At 29.0% G+C, this 17,027-nt stretch overlaps 1 protein-coding gene across 1 annotated transcript; it reads left to right on the top strand.

Moving 5' to 3' along the window:
- Positions 1-3,370: 3,370 nt before the first annotated feature.
- Positions 3,371-5,389, top strand: LOC112033494 (inactive LRR receptor-like serine/threonine-protein kinase BIR2). The gene is made up of 2 exons (XM_065782734.1): positions 3,371-4,246; positions 5,324-5,389. Exons 1-2 carry the CDS (start codon positions 3,371-3,373, stop codon positions 5,387-5,389), a joined length of 942 nt encoding a protein of 313 aa, XP_065638806.1.
- The last annotated feature ends 11,638 nt before the right edge of the window (positions 5,390-17,027 follow it).

The raw sequence follows: 17,027 nt of genomic DNA, 5'->3' as shown, positions 1-17,027 counted from the left end.
CCAAAAAAACAAAGCACAAACTATCAAAAAATAGCTTCCAAATATGCCAATGGATGCCAAATGCACCTACAGATGGTGCTAAATCCAAAATTAGAGTCCAAACAAAGTGCATATCACCACAAACGAAACTTCTCTGTCACCTCCAACAATGGCCCTATGGACTAATTCAAATTGCAAATACCAAACAAGTCCAAGAAACTTCTCCAAAGCACAAGGCTTACAAACTTCAAATTTGTAGTTCTTGGCACTTTCAAACAAAGTATTATCATTGGCATGCTCCAAAAGTCTATTAGTGTCCGAAGTAACCTCCCCAATTGTATCAGATATTGCAATTACTCCACTTGCAACAGTACTCCCTTTAAGGAAATACATGTTCCTTCAACATGGGGCCATCATCACTAGGTTGCAAAACCATTCCTTCTTTCAAACATATATGAAAGGTGCAAGTTGAATCCAAAACCCACTCATTTGAATGGCAAACAAATGATGAACTAGTCAATGCAAAATCAAAATCCTCATTACTATCATGTGCTACATTTGCATTAGAATCCCTCTTGTCCTTATTCCACAACAAAGGACAATCTTTCTTTCAATACCCTTTTTTAAAAAAAAAAAAAAGCCACTGTTATCCAAGTGAGTAGAAAGAGAAGTTTCTTATCATTAGACATGTCCTTAACAATCAAAGCCTCAGTCATCATGTCCCTTTGAGCTTGCTTATCTTTCTTACGATACTCATTATTAATCAAAGCATTTAACACATTTGTACGTTTTTAGACCCCTTAACACAAGTTTTTTAACCTAGATATTTAGCCAAGTGATTACTTAGATAAATTATTTAGTCCTGGGTTAACACAATAAAATCATATCATGTAAATGATGTGAAAATATAAATAACACAACGATATGATAACTCAAGAAAACCTAAATGGTAAAAAACCTAGCGAGAATTTAACCTAGCTATCCTTAAGGTAAAACAGATCCACTATGAAAGAATTGAAATTTTTACAATAGAACTTAGACCACTAACAATCTATTGCTACCTCAAATAGAAAACTTATTACCACAACCATGTGATAGCTACGAGTTCATAAACTACTTCTTTCTTTGATCCACTGCAATCACAAGTTCTCCTACTTGTAACTTTGAGACTTTACTCAAAAGATTCAGATCTTCTTTAAAATTTTCTTTGTGCAGCAAAGAGATCACTAAGTTCTTGACATGAATTTTGATCTTGATAACTCTAAGTATGTATGAAAGAAAACACCTCTAGATCTCACAAAAGATTCAACACACAACTCTCAAAATACCTCTAAAACGTAGCTTGGATTTTTCCTTTTATAATTGGAGTAAAACATAAAACCCTACACATCAAATTAAGCTTGGGCTGAATTGGAAATTTTGCAGAAAAATAAATCTGCACGTGGTTCGATCAATAGAGTCTAATTTTTTATCGATCGAGCCTTGCAGAATAAATCCAATAATTTCTATAATCACTTAATTCCAATTTTACAAATAGACATACTTTGAGCAAGTCTAAACCTAGACTCTATATTTTGATCATGGTTTGCCAACATAATACAAATTGAAGTTCTAATATATTAGTTCCTAAAATCTTAGAACCTAACAACATCATTAAACTTTATCTCATCTTTTCCATACAACAGTGTAGTAATTAGGTGATCATAAGTATTAGGCAATGAATTCAACAACAAGAGAGCTTTATATTCACTGCTAATATCAACTTCCAAATTTTGTAAATCAACAAGTATTTTATTATAATCATTCAAGTGCTCAGACATAGAAATACCTGCATCATATTGGAAATGAAAGAGCTTCTTCTTCAAGTAGAGACGATTCTCCACACTTTTGGTCATATGCTTGTCCTCCAGTTTCTTCTAACTAGGTTAAATCCTCTCTAGATTTTTTACTTTAAAACGGTTGGTTTCATTGGTTTTCCTGAGTCATCATATTACTTTCTTCTTTACTTTTCTGCACTAAGTAATATGAATATATGATTGCATGAGTTCAGGGATCCAAATTTTTTATTAAAATACACACACACACACTAATTTTAGCAATTTTGTTCAATAAAATTACATTTCCCCCCCTTTAACAATATCATTGATTTTTTTTAGAGTAATGTTATAGGCACAAACTTATCTACAACATTTTTACAAACTGTTGAGGTACAAAGTCTTATTGGTTTGCGTTTGGGCCCACCACTTACATCACTTTTTTACTTGTCAATAACCACTCACCATATTAGCAATTTGTTAAAAAAAAAAAAATTGCAACTCTAACATTTTCCTCATTTAAAGGCCATTAAAAATTTATAGATCTAAAATCTAAAACAAAATATACAAGCCCCAAAAAAATTAGCGCAATAACAAAAATTACCAATAGTAAAGTTAAAAATATTTAAGCCTAATTAACAAATTTTACTCAAAACAAACAACCGGTCCTTTAAAGGGTTTTAAACAAAATAATTGTACCTTTACCTAGAAAAAAACGCGCGCATAAAAAAAAAAAAAAACAAAAAAACAAAAACAAAACATAACAAAACAAAACTTAGCTAAGAAGGAGCAAAGCCAATAGTCAAAGCCACCTCTCTAACTTCAAGTCCTTTCTCCATTCCCGTGTGAGTTTAACCTAGATCTAAATAATTAATCTGAGTAACTACTTAGCTAATTAATTAGGTTAAACAAATCTAATTTGTAAGGGTCTAAACAAAACAAACAATTGGAAATTTCTACCACAACCCAAACCCCTCCCCTCCCTTTCAACTCCTACGTGCGTGCTTAGGTGAAAATGGACCATCAATGTGGTCAGCAGTTGAAATATTGGTTAAAGTGTTCAAAGTATCATTTTTTTTTTTTTTTTTTTAATACTAGATTCGGTCTTTGATATATTATACTTTATTTTATAATTTCCTTTTAAAATTAACAACTTTAAGATTTTTTATTTTTTTAAATAAATAAATAAACAGTTAACAACTTTTTTGTGTTGGGCTCACTCAATAAAGTGAAATTTGGGTCCATATGGATCTTTTAGTTAGACGCAGGCTTCATTTCTTTGTAACTATAAAAAGATTGTGACCCGCATTGACTCTGTAATTGATCATTCGATAGAAGAAAATGTTGTTAGCTTATGTAAGAGGCTTGTCCTTTTTTTCAAGATGCAAGGGACCACGCGCTTTCTCTTTTATAGCCAAGAATAAGTGTAAAGTGGTTCTCATTTGGCCTTACTCCTTTGAGTACTGATTACATAAGCAAAAGATTTTACAATCTAAGTTTCTTTTGTTATTCCATCTAGTTCCTGTCATCTTATTTCGTACGTGTCAATACTCATGCTGCTAAAATCTCAAACCCAAATGGTTCTTAATTCAAGAGCTCTTGTTTTGCTCCACATTCTTGTCTGGTCATTGCCAGATACACTTAACATGAGTTCTGGTACCCCGAGCGATATCACTTGCTTGAAATCTATTAGAGATTCCTTGGAAGATCCTCTCAATCACATAGCCACTTCTTGGACCTTCAACAACCTCACAGAAGGTTCTATCTGTGGATATGTTGGGGTCAGTTGTTGGTACATATCTGATAATAGGGTTCGAGGTGTGCAACTGGCCAACATGGGGCTCAAGGGCAAGTTCCCTAGGGGCCTTGTGGACTGCAGCACACTTAGAATCTTAGATCTTTCAGGTAATGCAATTTCAGGATCAATCCCACGTGATATCAATGAAATACTGCCGGCTGTAGAAGTGCTCAAACTCTCAAACAATAACTTGTCTGGAGAAATCCCATCGAGTATGGGTAATTGCCCTAATCTGGAGGTTCTTATACTCGACAACAACAGGCTAACGGGTCAAATACCCCAGCAACTCAACCAGCTCATCCGTCTAGAAGTCTTTAGTGTTGCTAATAATTTGTTGTCAGGGCCAGTGCCAGACTTTGTCAGCGTCACTACAATCAAGCCTGAGAGCTATGTAAATAATAGTGGACTATGTGGAGGGCCTTTGGAATATTGCCGTAAAAAGCATAGATGGAGCTTTGAAATTTCTTTCAGGAGTGGGTTTGTAGTTGGTTTTGTGGTTTTTGCCTTTTCATATACAGCTTTTTTTACCTACTATTTTAATCTTTGTGTGGGATCAAACAAGAGGAATAAGATAACGCCAACAAATACTACAGAATTGACAGCGACCAGGAAGAACTTCGCTAAAAAAGTTGATCAAGTTACCCAATTGACGAAGGTACTTTTTCTCACTCTATTAAAAGTGCTAGGGGCAAGTACATATATAATACAGTTTCTTTGAGAAATTAATTGAAATGATAGTTTCTTACAGTGATTCGTGATTGGTGTATTGCTTTGTTATATATACATGGCATTTAGTCTATTCCGCGAATTTGTTAATATTGTTAGTGATAAATGAAATTATTTCTTTCAAGTAAAATTTCAAATGTTTAAAAATATTACTAAAGCAAAAATTATCTCATGACACGTGAACAGAACTCAAATAAATTACAAATATTTTCAATTTAAATTTAATATTTTATATATACTACTTTTTTTTATGGGTTTTTATATAAAACTGTTAACAACTTATGACACATTTAATTTTATATAAAAAAAAATGAGTATATAAATTTATGATGTTATAACCTGTAAAAAAATCGATTAACAATTTTTCTATAAATTTTAGTTAGTTTCCTCACAAAATATAAAAATTTTGCTCACCTTTTTCAAGCAAAATAGCAAAAGAAGAGTTAACTACATCTGAACGTTAAGTGTGTGACGTATATATTGGTATATACAAAATATGTAATATATAATATTTGAAAGTAGAGAGAATTCAATTAAAGATTTTATGTGAATCCTTAAAGAGCCGTTGTAGAAAAAAAAAAAAAAATATATATATATTTGAGAATCGTATATATAATTATTTGGTTTCTACCTTTTTAAACTATCCATTCGTCCTATCAAAAATAATTTAAAAAGAATAATAAATAATATTTTTTTATAATTCAATAATTGGGGGATAATAATTAGGAATTAACAGTTGCTTCATTCGCATTGGCAACAATGAATGGAGACCATTTTCAGCAGCACATGTCAATACAAGAATCATGGACTCACATATTGTGTGTCCAAGTTAAAAAATCATAGTTGACCGTGTAGTAATTGTAAAATATCATTACCGTTGTAGAACAATATTATATATACATAGTTTTGGCTCTCTCCTAATGTGTGAGAGAAGATTCTGTCATCAACTGAATTATTTTTATCAATTCTCTTTCTTTCTTTATTTATTTTTATTTATTTATTTAAGGGAGATGAGATTTGTACCTTGGATATCAACATTGAATACATCAAGAAGTGGGCCTCAAATTCTTGATTACGCACTTCATGATGTATTCAATATCTTGATTACGCACTTCATGATGTATTCAATGTCAACATCCAATGCACAAATCCTTTATATATGATAAAGAATTAAAATTCCTTAAATTAAGGCCATGATTTCATTTTGCCTAAAAACTAACACATTATATATATAGTAGCGTATAGTCCCGTCAAATCTCTACTCTTGAGCATAATGTGATTCTTTCAAATTTGACTTTATAGAAAGCAGGGATTTGACCTTATTCTCAAATTTTAATGGGAATTTTTCATGGATCTTGAGGAAAAATTCAACGAATTTTGTAAAAATTAAATGTTAAAAGTACAAATTGGATAAAAAGTGAAACATAACAAAAACAAAACTCAGAATTTGAACGGTGATATAGATGATGAATTCACAAGCTACATGGGTCGCAGTCAATGTAGTTAAAGAGGTGAAGACTTTACAAATTACTCATTTCTTTGTTTATTTTAAATGGCTTTTGTTGTAGTCGCAGTCAATGTCGTTAAAGAGTCGAAGACTTTACAAATTACTCATTTTCTTTATTTATTTTAAGTGGCTTTTGTTGTAGCATTTTAATATTATATAATTAAAATAAATTAATAATACAATATAAATATAACTAGTCTATGAGCATGCACTTATGCATGTGCTCAGAGGTTTTTTTTTTTTTTTTTTTTTTGGGATAAAAATTAATAATTTGCATCCATTATAATTTAGAATTACTACATTTTTCAATCATAAAAATACCTAAGAGCGTGATGAAAAAATTATTTCATCTAAAACACATAACACTCATCACACCCTTAGTATTTTTGTGATTAAAAAATGTAGTAATTCCAAGTTATAATGGATGCAAATTATTAACCTTTACCAAAATAATAGAAGAGCTCTTAGGCTAGTGAACAATGAAAGATTTGATATTGTTAATTTAGGTAAGTATAAGAAGTTAAGAGCAGTTAGTTTTTAAAAAAAGAAGTTAAAAGTAGTTTAGATTGTAATCAAACGTGTATATATCTATTTAGTTTTTTTATTATTTATTTTGGATAAACTTGAGGATTTTAAAAAAAAAAAAAAATTGGATAGGAAGATAAACATGAGGATGAATTTTTTTTAAAGGAAAAAAACAATCATGCGTGTACTCAGAGGCTAGTGAGCAATGAAGGATTTGATATTGTTAATTTAGATAAATATAAGAAGTTAAGAGCAGTTAGGTTTTTATTTATTTATTTATTTTATTTTTATTTTTTTTATAAGTTAAAAGCAGTTTAAATTGTAATCCAATGTGTATGTATCTATTTATTATTATTTTTTTCTAGATAAACTTAAGGGCGTTTAAAAAAAAAAATTGATAGGAAGATAAATGTGAGGATGATTTTTTTTTTTTTTTTTTTTTTAAGGAAAATGAAACAACTACAATTTTTTTTGTTTAACTTGTTTTTCTATTTAAAAAAAAAAAATAGTAAATGTATAGTTGTTTTGAAGAAGTAAGTTAGTGGGAGAGTGATCATATTTTATAGGAAATGTTTTATGTGAGTTAGAGATATATTTTTACAGTGTTATATTTAAGTTTTGCCCCTACTTAAACATAAACCATAGGGGTATTTTGGAACAAAAAAAAATGTCTAGTCCAGATAGGAGAAACCCCTTAAATAGTAGTATAGATAATATGGAAGATAAGAAATTAGTGAAATGTTTAATCCCACATTGAAAAGGAGAGAGATTTTTTTTTTTTTTTTTAAATGTGGTGATTAATGGACTAATATGTACAAGAGTAGATATTGGATCAGATGCATTCAGAATAAATGACATTTTTATTAAATTCCTATGATATTGTGGAGCAGATATTGTGTTTGCACCAACAACTTTAATACTTCAGTAGTCTTGTTGAGATATACAAATTCAAGGGAATTTAAATTCCTAAGAGTTGACATTTATATAGTTTGAATTACATTATTATTGAAAACTATATTCAAAATATAAATGTTAATTGTTTAAAATAATCATATATACATATTCTTCTATTAACTAAGAATTAATTGTGGTTTTTGATCCTAAGAAAAAAAAAAAAGGTTCTAGTTAGTTCAATTGGTAAGATATCTTGCCATCAAATGAGAGATTTGAGATTTAAATCTCGTCTACACTAAAACCTATTTGGTGTCTTGGTCTGATGATAAAGACCAATTATCATAGAGCAGACGACGTATGTTGAAATATAATCGAGACATTTTTCAATGACAAATACTCTAGAGCATATGCTCTTAAATAAACAATATAATTAGTGTTAAGAAAGAAAGAAAAAAAAATGAAAAGTTAGATTTAAATGTCACATAAGTAATTATTATTTATACAAGGTACGTGAAAATTGATACTTCATTCCATAAGTGAGTTAGAATTCTTGCATTACATAAGAATTGTAACTTTTTGAGAACTTTATCAATGAACAATCTTAATTAGATAGTACTAAACAGCAGTGTACTTTTACTTAGCATTGTAATGTGGAGTTAGTTATTTTAGTTTCCGCAAGTGTCGTAGTTAGTTAGTTAGGTTATGTTTTCCTGATTTCCCTCCTCTTATTCTGGTGTATAAATACAAAGGTCAGTGTATTTAATATACAACAAGATATACAATTACATGTACAGAAATACTTTTAAGCATTTATGTGTTATTCTCAACACTTTCCTTCAAAGGTTGACTAAGATTAATGTTTTTTTTTTTTGTTTANATATACGATTCTCAAATATATATATATATATATATATTCATTTGTATGTGAAGTCTTTTTTTTTTTTTTTGAAACATTTGAATGTGAAGTCTTTGTTTTTAGGTAATAATGTACTATCACATTACCACTAACCACTGAAAATTATATTATTGTCTTTCACACTAGAAATGGCAACCTGGGATCGCTCATTGTTGTCTCACACAAACAAAAAAACTCTCACTCATAAATGCAAAAAATAGTCAAAACCTACTTGGGCATATGATTCATCTTTTGTTCATACTAGTTAGTGTATACATATACACAATTATAGATCAAAGAGATGAATAGTATCTCATTGAACTTTCCATGATGGTATTGTAGTTCTAACTTCTAAATTTCTAATGCTTTAAAAAAAAAAAAACGTTTCTCATAAAAAATTGCATACCAAAATAGGGTAATTAAGGAAAAAAGGAAATACAATCTCGTTTAGAGATTATATAGTAATTACTAGCTCAATTGGTAAAGTCTCTAGTGATTGAATAAGAGATCTGGGGTTTAATCTCCGTCTATACTAAAAACTTATTGGTATCTTGATCTAATGATAAAAGTAATCATCAGAAGCGGATGTCATAGGTTAAAACTCTCTAAAAAAATTTAAAAATAATTTTTTTTTAAATACTACTTGCTTATTTGAACTTTTAACATTTAATTTTTGACAAAATCCGTTGAATTTTTCTGCAAAATCTATGAAAATTTTCCTGTGAAATTCGAGAATGAGGTTAAATACTTGCTTTCTATAAGGTCAAGTTTGTCCATGTGATTCTTTCAGATTCAAGAATTTAAATTTGACATTTTCTTTATCTAAAAATATTTCCTTAATTATTGGCTATGAAGTCTTTGTTTTCAAGTACTATATATTACTACTATTAAATTACCACTAATCACTAAAAAATCAGCAACTGGAAATATAAAAATTGGCTGCAAATTTCGAATTGGACATTTTCTTTATCAAATATTATTGCATTAATAACTTAAATGGTATCACATTTTCTTTATTGAATAAAACCTCTTTCTTTTTTTTGATAAAAAACTAGCAAACTTATATTTTTTAGAGTAAAAAAAAATCTAGTGAACTAGTTATACTTTTTTTTTTTTTTTGGAGAAGTATAACTGATTCTAATATACATGCCAAGAGCCTTGTAATTTAAATGGTTGTTGCTTCTTGATATTTCCAATTAAGACATTTACGATTCAAATTTCTCCTTCTTATTGTAATTATCAAATTATTTTATTTCTTCAAGAAACTTTTAACTATCATTTTTGTTAAAGTCCTAATATATAAAATATGCTAGTTTTTAGGTAAAATGAGGTCTAACCTTAATTCAATGAATTTTTAAATTTTATTTATTGTCAAAAGTCTTATAATTCAACTTCTTTTTTTTAACTATATAGTATATTTTGGTATTTTTAATGGGACATCCAATTTTCAAATAGCCACTTTCCCAACTATTAAATTGTCAACAAAAAAAAAAAAAGTTATTATCCAATTTAGATCTTTTTGTTAGGACAAATGGATAGTATAAAAAGGTAGAATCCAAAAGATCTAAAGAGAATAATAAAAAATAAATAAAAAATAAAAAATAAAAACATATATGAAATCTTTGTTCTCAGGTACTATTACATTTACACTGCCGCCAGCAACTAAAATTTCTATTATTGACTTTCACACTAGAGATGGCAACCTGGAATCGCTCATTGTTGTCTCATACAAACCACTCATAAATGCAAAAAATAATCAGGTCTACTATGGCATATGATTGATCTTTTGTTTAGAGTATTTAGTGTACACATAAACAATTATGGATCGTAGAATCACAGAAACTATCACTCTCGGAAAAAGAGAGGCATTGATGAATAAAATTTCATTTAACTTTCCAAGATGGTGTTCTAGCTAATTCTTTGAAGGAATTAAAGAAAACGTGTCACATCAAGAACAAGAATTGGGCACCGGTCCATTTAAGCTTTGATTGATTAAGTCAATGAAAGTAGATTGAATTGACCACTGCGCATTAAGTACACCTAATGTCTTTATTGAACTTGCTCTAAGTACACCTAATCAGCTTTGACTTTGTGTGTGCTTGCTTTTCTTAAAAAAAAAAAAAAAAAAATCAGCTTTCGCTCAAAGTACACCTAAGTGAGAGTTTTTTTGATGCGGTTTATTCTTACATCCGCGTCTTGTGTTTACGCCTCTTCTTTTCTTTTCTTTTCTTTTTTTTTTTTTCTTTTTTTCGGCTGTTGCACATGCTTTTTGGGAGACAATGGCTAATGTTTATAAATAGTAACAATCGTTTATTGACTTTTCAACTCACTTTTATTAGTTTCGTGAGTCCCACAAATAGTGTATGGACTCACAAACTTTAACTTTTTCATTAAAAATAGGTCTAACGGTAATATTTACACATTTAAAAATTATTTTACTACAGTATTTTTAGTTTTTAGTTTCAGCAAAATAAGTTTTATCCAAATGAACCCTAATGCCTATTTTGGACAATGTAAAGTGTAATTGAGAAATGTAAAGAGTACTTGGGCATGTTGGATTTTTTTTTATAATTATTTTTACTTAATTTTCGTTACATATCACTCATCATTTAAAATACCACAACTCCCTACACGAAATCCGTTTGGACAATGTAAGTTCTATCCAAATGGACCCCTAATATCTATTTTGGACCATGTAAAGTGTAATTGAGAAATGTAAAGAGCACTTGGGCACGTTTACTCTATGTGATATAAGTCCTGCTTGGATTTTTTTTTTTAATCATTTTTTACTTAATTTTCGTTACATATCACTCATCATTTAAAATACCACAACTCCCTACACAAAGTCTGTTTGGCACCATAAAAAAAAAAAAAAAAAAAAAAAAAAAAAACCTAGAAACCTAAACCTAATAAAAAAAAAATGAAGAAGAAGAAGTCACCTCGTGTGGAAGGGGGAAAAAAAAAGATGAAGAAACCAAACTCACCGAACTCAGTGAAGAAAAAAAAAAGGGTCAAAAGTTGCAGCTGTGCTCTAACCGTGGGATCCAATGTGTAGTTCTAATTATGAAAATGCCATTGAAAACAGAGTTATGGAAACTGAAAACACCTAAAATATATTTTCAGTTTTCATAACTCAACACTCAAAAATCAAAGAATTGAGTGATGGAAACAAAAACCAAACAGACTTCTCAGCCATGGGTCTCACCATTTTTGAGTTATGGAAACAGAGTTATGAGTTATGGAAATAGTAAATCCAAACAGCCAATATATCCCGCTCCTTATTTGATTATTATTGTACTTGTGATTATCAAAAAAGATTATTATTGCACTTGTTAACGTAATTTTATTTCTAGGAGGACCTGAGTCCAAGTTTTTAAAAGGGTATTTCATACATTAAAAAAAAAATAAAAATAAAAATAAAAAGGCTTGCAGGTTTAATTGAACTTGTAAACAACATTTATAGTTCAAAAGAAAACAATAAGGAAAAAGTTAAAGATAATAATAAAATTAATAGTACAAAACCAGTTTCGTTAATGAAGTTGACTAATAAAGGCTGCTTCTGGTTATGAACTGAAGTTGGCAACTTGTCAGCTAAATGAATCCAAAAGCAGCTATGCGTGACTAATTTCAACTTAATATTTCTATCAGGACTCCAATCCTGACCGTTGCTCTTCTATTACACTACTTACACTATAGATTAGATACAAAAGGCGTGCCATTGACTTCTAGCTCTACTACTACTTGGTCATTTGAGGATTTTGTGTGTGTGTGTGTGTGTGTGTGTGTGTGTGAGAGACTTTGATGTTGTTGCTAGGTAAAGACAAAATAATTTTATTCAAAATTTTTTGAAAGGCCAGGTTTTATGTGTTAGAGTAAGATTAGTTAATTGTGCTTATTTTGTTCTAAATTTACTCTTGGTAATTTTTGTTGCACTAATTTTTTGAACTTGTATATTTTGGTTTTGTATTTTAGATCTATTGACTTTTAAGGTCTTTACGATGAGGAATGCTAGAGTTACAAATATTTTTACAAATTGTTGATGTAGTGAGCAATTATTAATAAGTGAAAAAGTCGTGTAAAAATAGCAGGTCCAGTGTGAACTAATATAAATTTTTTACCTTAGCAATTTGTAAAATGTTGTAGAAAAGTTTATGGTAACAGCATTACTCTTAAAAAAATTTATGATATACCCTGCCAGTGGTTCAAGCTTTGGATAGAGATGGGCAAAGGCCCATGAGTTCTTTGTTGTAGCCTTCCTGGCTTTCTTTTTTGTGAAATGAATATGTTTATTCAACAATCAAAAAAAAAAAAAAAAAAATCATATACATATTTATATAGTTGGTTTGACGTTGAACCTTATGACAAGAAAAGCAATCTAATAGTTCATGTTACCTTAGTTACACGAATAATGTAGTTATTTTAGAAATTAATATGCAATGGCAATTACTCATTTAAAATTATTGTATACAATTATTTAAGTGTGATTTAGTAAGTGGATATATGTTATCTTTTTATTGTTGATTGTAGCATCTTCAAAAATAATAAGAAAGTTTTTTATTTTTTATTTTTTGAGAAGAAAAATAATCAGAAAGTTATAGTTTATAAATTATAAACTAAAACTAAAAGTTTAAATTAAGTCATCAGCAACAACTACCAAACCATCCTTAGTTGCAAAAGATTGCGCTAAGTTAGTTTTATATAACACTAGTCGTAAACCCATGTGATGCATATGAATAAATAATTATTTTGTATTGTAATATAATGTATAGTTTTTTCTCTAAAATTTTTTGAAAATAATTTGTTTTCCCTAAAAATTAAAAAATTTCTATTCAATTCAATTAAGTCTACTTCAGTCCCATTCGGTCCAATTAGGTCTAATTCGTTCTAGTCAGTCCACTTGGTCAATTCTGGTCCTCCTTTAGTCCATTTTAGACTAATTGCGCCTTAAATTGATTCTTTTTGTTTCTTTTCAAGTTTAGCTCAATACTTTTTTTCTTAATTTTTGGTTTGAAAAGTATATGAACTTTTATTATATTTGGGCTAAACTCTTTAGTTTTGAGTTACAAAATACAAAAAAAAAAAAAAAAAAAAAAAAAAAAAAAAAACAGCATGGAAGCTGGTGTCTTCCCTACTTTGCGAGCNTTCTCTTTGATTTCATAGATGTTATCATATTGCATTATAAAGATAATATATAAGAATAAAATGTTATTTTATTACATAACATGACTTGGATAATTTGGTGTTTACTATTATATTTTTTATTTTTACTTTTTTCTTCTCATATTATTTTCTATAAATTTCTTATTATTCTCTCTCACATTCTCTCCTGAAAAAAGTGGTTATTCTCTTTCTCTTGATTTTTTATTCTTTCTTGCAACCCTACTTTATATTGATGAATCATTGTGATTTTTAAAACTCTATTTTGGGTTTTTACGTTTTGATATTGTGTTTTTTAGTACCCCATCACAAAGTAATTTCTCTTTAAAATAAAATTTAGAGAATAAATTATACATATTCAGTATAAATTTGATATGAGTTTTGATTATCATGATAATATCTTTTTAAGAGAATGAATAATTTGAATATTTTATTTAAATAAAAATCATACATACATACATATATGTATAATATTTATTTATTTTCCTTAAATATATAATCAACCTCATGCAATTCATTTAAAAGTAATGACGTTAAAACAAATGAATAACTTCCCTGAGGATTACATTTGTATATTCATAGCTTTTACATTTAGAAAGACTTTTACTTAAATTTAGTTGTACCGAAGTGGATTAAAATGCTATATTACATTAATGTGGCTCAATAAAAGTGTAGAAATAATAAATATTATGCTTAATATTTTAGATATTACGAGTTTGAGATTTATTTAGATATTTTTTATAAAGTTGGATTTAAATTAGGTACTCTCAACCCAAACATGTTTTTTCCCATTAGGTAAGTGCACAAAAATATAGATTGAAGTGGACCAAAATAAACTGAAGTAATCTGAAGGGACCAAATGGACAAAATAAGACCGAATAATGGAATATGATTGAATAAGAATGGATGGTCCAAATAAGATTGAAGTGGACCGAATGGGATCAAATTGGACTGAAGTAGATGGACAGGGCTAAAGTGAATCGAATAGGATCGATGTGGACTTAAAAGGACCGAAGTTTATAGAATGGACCAAATAGAACCAAAGTGGACAGAATGGATCGAAAAGGACCAAAGTAGCCCGAGTAGGACTAAAGTGGATCGAAGTAGACATAATGGACCGAAGAGGACCAAAGTGGATAGAATGGACCGAATAGCACTAATGTAGACAAAATAGACCAAATAGGAGCGAAGTGGACAAAATTGGACTAATGTGGATCCAATAGGGCCAATGTGGACTGAATGGCTGAATTAGACTGAACGGACTAAATTTAACTAAATAGAACTTTAGTGGACAGAATGGACTAAATATGACTGAATAGGATAAATTGGACTGAAGAGGGTAGAATGGACCAAATAGAATCAATGTGGACCAAATAAGACTTTGAATATTTTATCATTATTATTGCATTTTTAGGGCTCATATTTCTAATTTCTAATGTCTATTTTAGAACTCTGGGCCCTTTGAGATGGACTCAACCTATGTCATAATCGCAATTTTGTTGCAGTAGAAGTAGAGATATATGCTAAATCTATTGTGGATGCAATCTCTAACCCGAATTATTCTAACTTGTTTGTTTCCTCCCTCATGGATGACTGCAGGCTTTTGGCTTTTCCAAATTCCCCTGATTCATTTTAGTTATTGCTTCCATGAAGCCAATAGGTGTGCGGATGCTTTAGCGCATATGGAAGGGCTTCAATTTGCTGATTTTGTTATTTTTGAAAGTTCACATGTGGACATTGTTAGTTATTTAGATTTTGATTTCAATGGGCTGTATCTGAACAGGCTTTTCCCTGAGACATTGTCTGTTTTTTAGTTGTTTAATGCATTTCCTATTCACCAAAAAAAGAAAAGTGATATTAAGGTAGATAGTAGTGGGGAGATAAAAAGGTAAAAGAAGGGGGGGGGAGTAAGAAAAAGTGTAACAATAAGTTCAAAAATTAATAAGGAAAGAAAAGAATTGAGAATGGGTGGATGATGTGGTCATTGATGTGACCCAATAAAAGTGTAGTAAAAATAAATGTTACGCTTCATCTTTTAAATATATATAGATATTTCATAAAGATAAATTTTGGCTACAAATTTTGTTTTAATCGATCACTATAACTTCGCTCAATATTTTTTTTATTAAATGTGAATTTTGACAAATTCACCATTAGATAACATTTTTATCTTCTATACTTCATGCTAGCAAAATTTTGAAAAGATTAAAGGTCAATAGCTATCTCATCAATCAAATATTTAAATTTCAAGTTCTTGTAGTATAAAATTATACATAAAAAAAAAAAGGAAAATACTAACGGATACTCTTAGGGCAATGGTTAATAATCTATTTAAAGAAAGTTTTTATAGGGAAAAAAAAAGCAATTAATATTTTGACAATTTTTTTCATTTTCCATAAAAGTTGTATCAAAACTTTTCTTAAATAGATTGCTAACAATTGCCCTAAAGACACCCATTAGCATGACTCATAAAAAATTAGTTTAGAGATCAAATAGGAAATAAAATCTATTTGACACAAAATTTTACAAGCATGTTAAAAACATAACATTAATTTTCAAGATATATGATATTAATACACTTTTTTTTTCTTTAATAGAGTTTCAACATATATGACATCTGCTTTTGATTTTTGTCTTTTTTATGATTAGATTAAGACGCTAATCAATTTTTTGTACATGCTGAAATTAAACCTCAAATTTCTTATTTGATCATAAAAAAATGTTAATAGAAGTAACTGAATCCCAGCGTTAATACACATCTCAACCCCAAACCAAAAATAAATGGTCTAATTTGGAAAGTGGTCCATATATAACTTGAAATTCTTTTACTATTAATTTGGAAAGTGGTCCAAATCTCGAGCTCTCCAGAATTATTTTTGAGGGAAAGGTAGCAACTTTTTATTTATTTATTTATTTATTTATATTTTGGGGGTAGCTTGTGTCCAGTGCCAGTGATCACTAGACATGTTGCAATGTTGCAATGCGGACACATGTCCAAGACTGAATACGTGTCAGTATCCTAACGGGTCCGGTGGCCATTGGCCACTGGACAGAAGCCTTACCCTTTTATTTTTTTTTATCTTGTCTTAGTACCGTAGGTTTGTAAGGAAATTAAATACGAAATGTGTACATATTTCACACATTTCCAAGCACGTTTTATGAAACCAATAATTTGGACCTAACTCAAACATTTCCAAGCACACGTATTACGAAACCAATAATTTCTACCTAACTTTATAAAAAAAGAAATGTTATTCTATTTATACAATATATTTATAATAAATTTTAAATGATAAATTATTATGTGAGTTTCGGTTAGTTTAATTGGTAAAATTTTTGATAGTTGAATAAGAAATTTGAAATTCAATCTCCATTTACTTAAAAAATTGATTTGTGTTTTGGTCTGATAATAAAGAATTATTATTAAGAATGAACGTCATAAATTGAAGTCTCTCAAAAAAATAAATAAATATATAAATTGTGAGACGATATAGGTTGAAATTTTTTCTAAAAAAAATGAAAAAATTGGTAAAAAAAATAAAAATTAATTGGACAAAATTTAAGTACAGTACTTTAGATTCTATTCCTTAAATTCTTCTTTTAAGATTCAATTATGTGACTATTTAACTAAAAAGTACACTTTCATCTTATGAAAAGAATTCACATGACTAAATTTTAAGAGGAAAACCTAAGGAACAATATACGTAAGTCTTGCCCAAAATAATTTTTTTA

This window comes from Quercus suber, unplaced genomic scaffold, assembly GCF_002906115.3.
Source record: "Quercus suber isolate HL8 unplaced genomic scaffold, Cork oak 2.0 scaffold_312, whole genome shotgun sequence".
NCBI classification, from domain to species: Eukaryota; Viridiplantae; Streptophyta; class Magnoliopsida; order Fagales; family Fagaceae; genus Quercus; species Quercus suber.
Note: the sequence above shows the minus strand (reverse complement) of the source record. Positions and strands in the feature narration are given on the sequence as shown.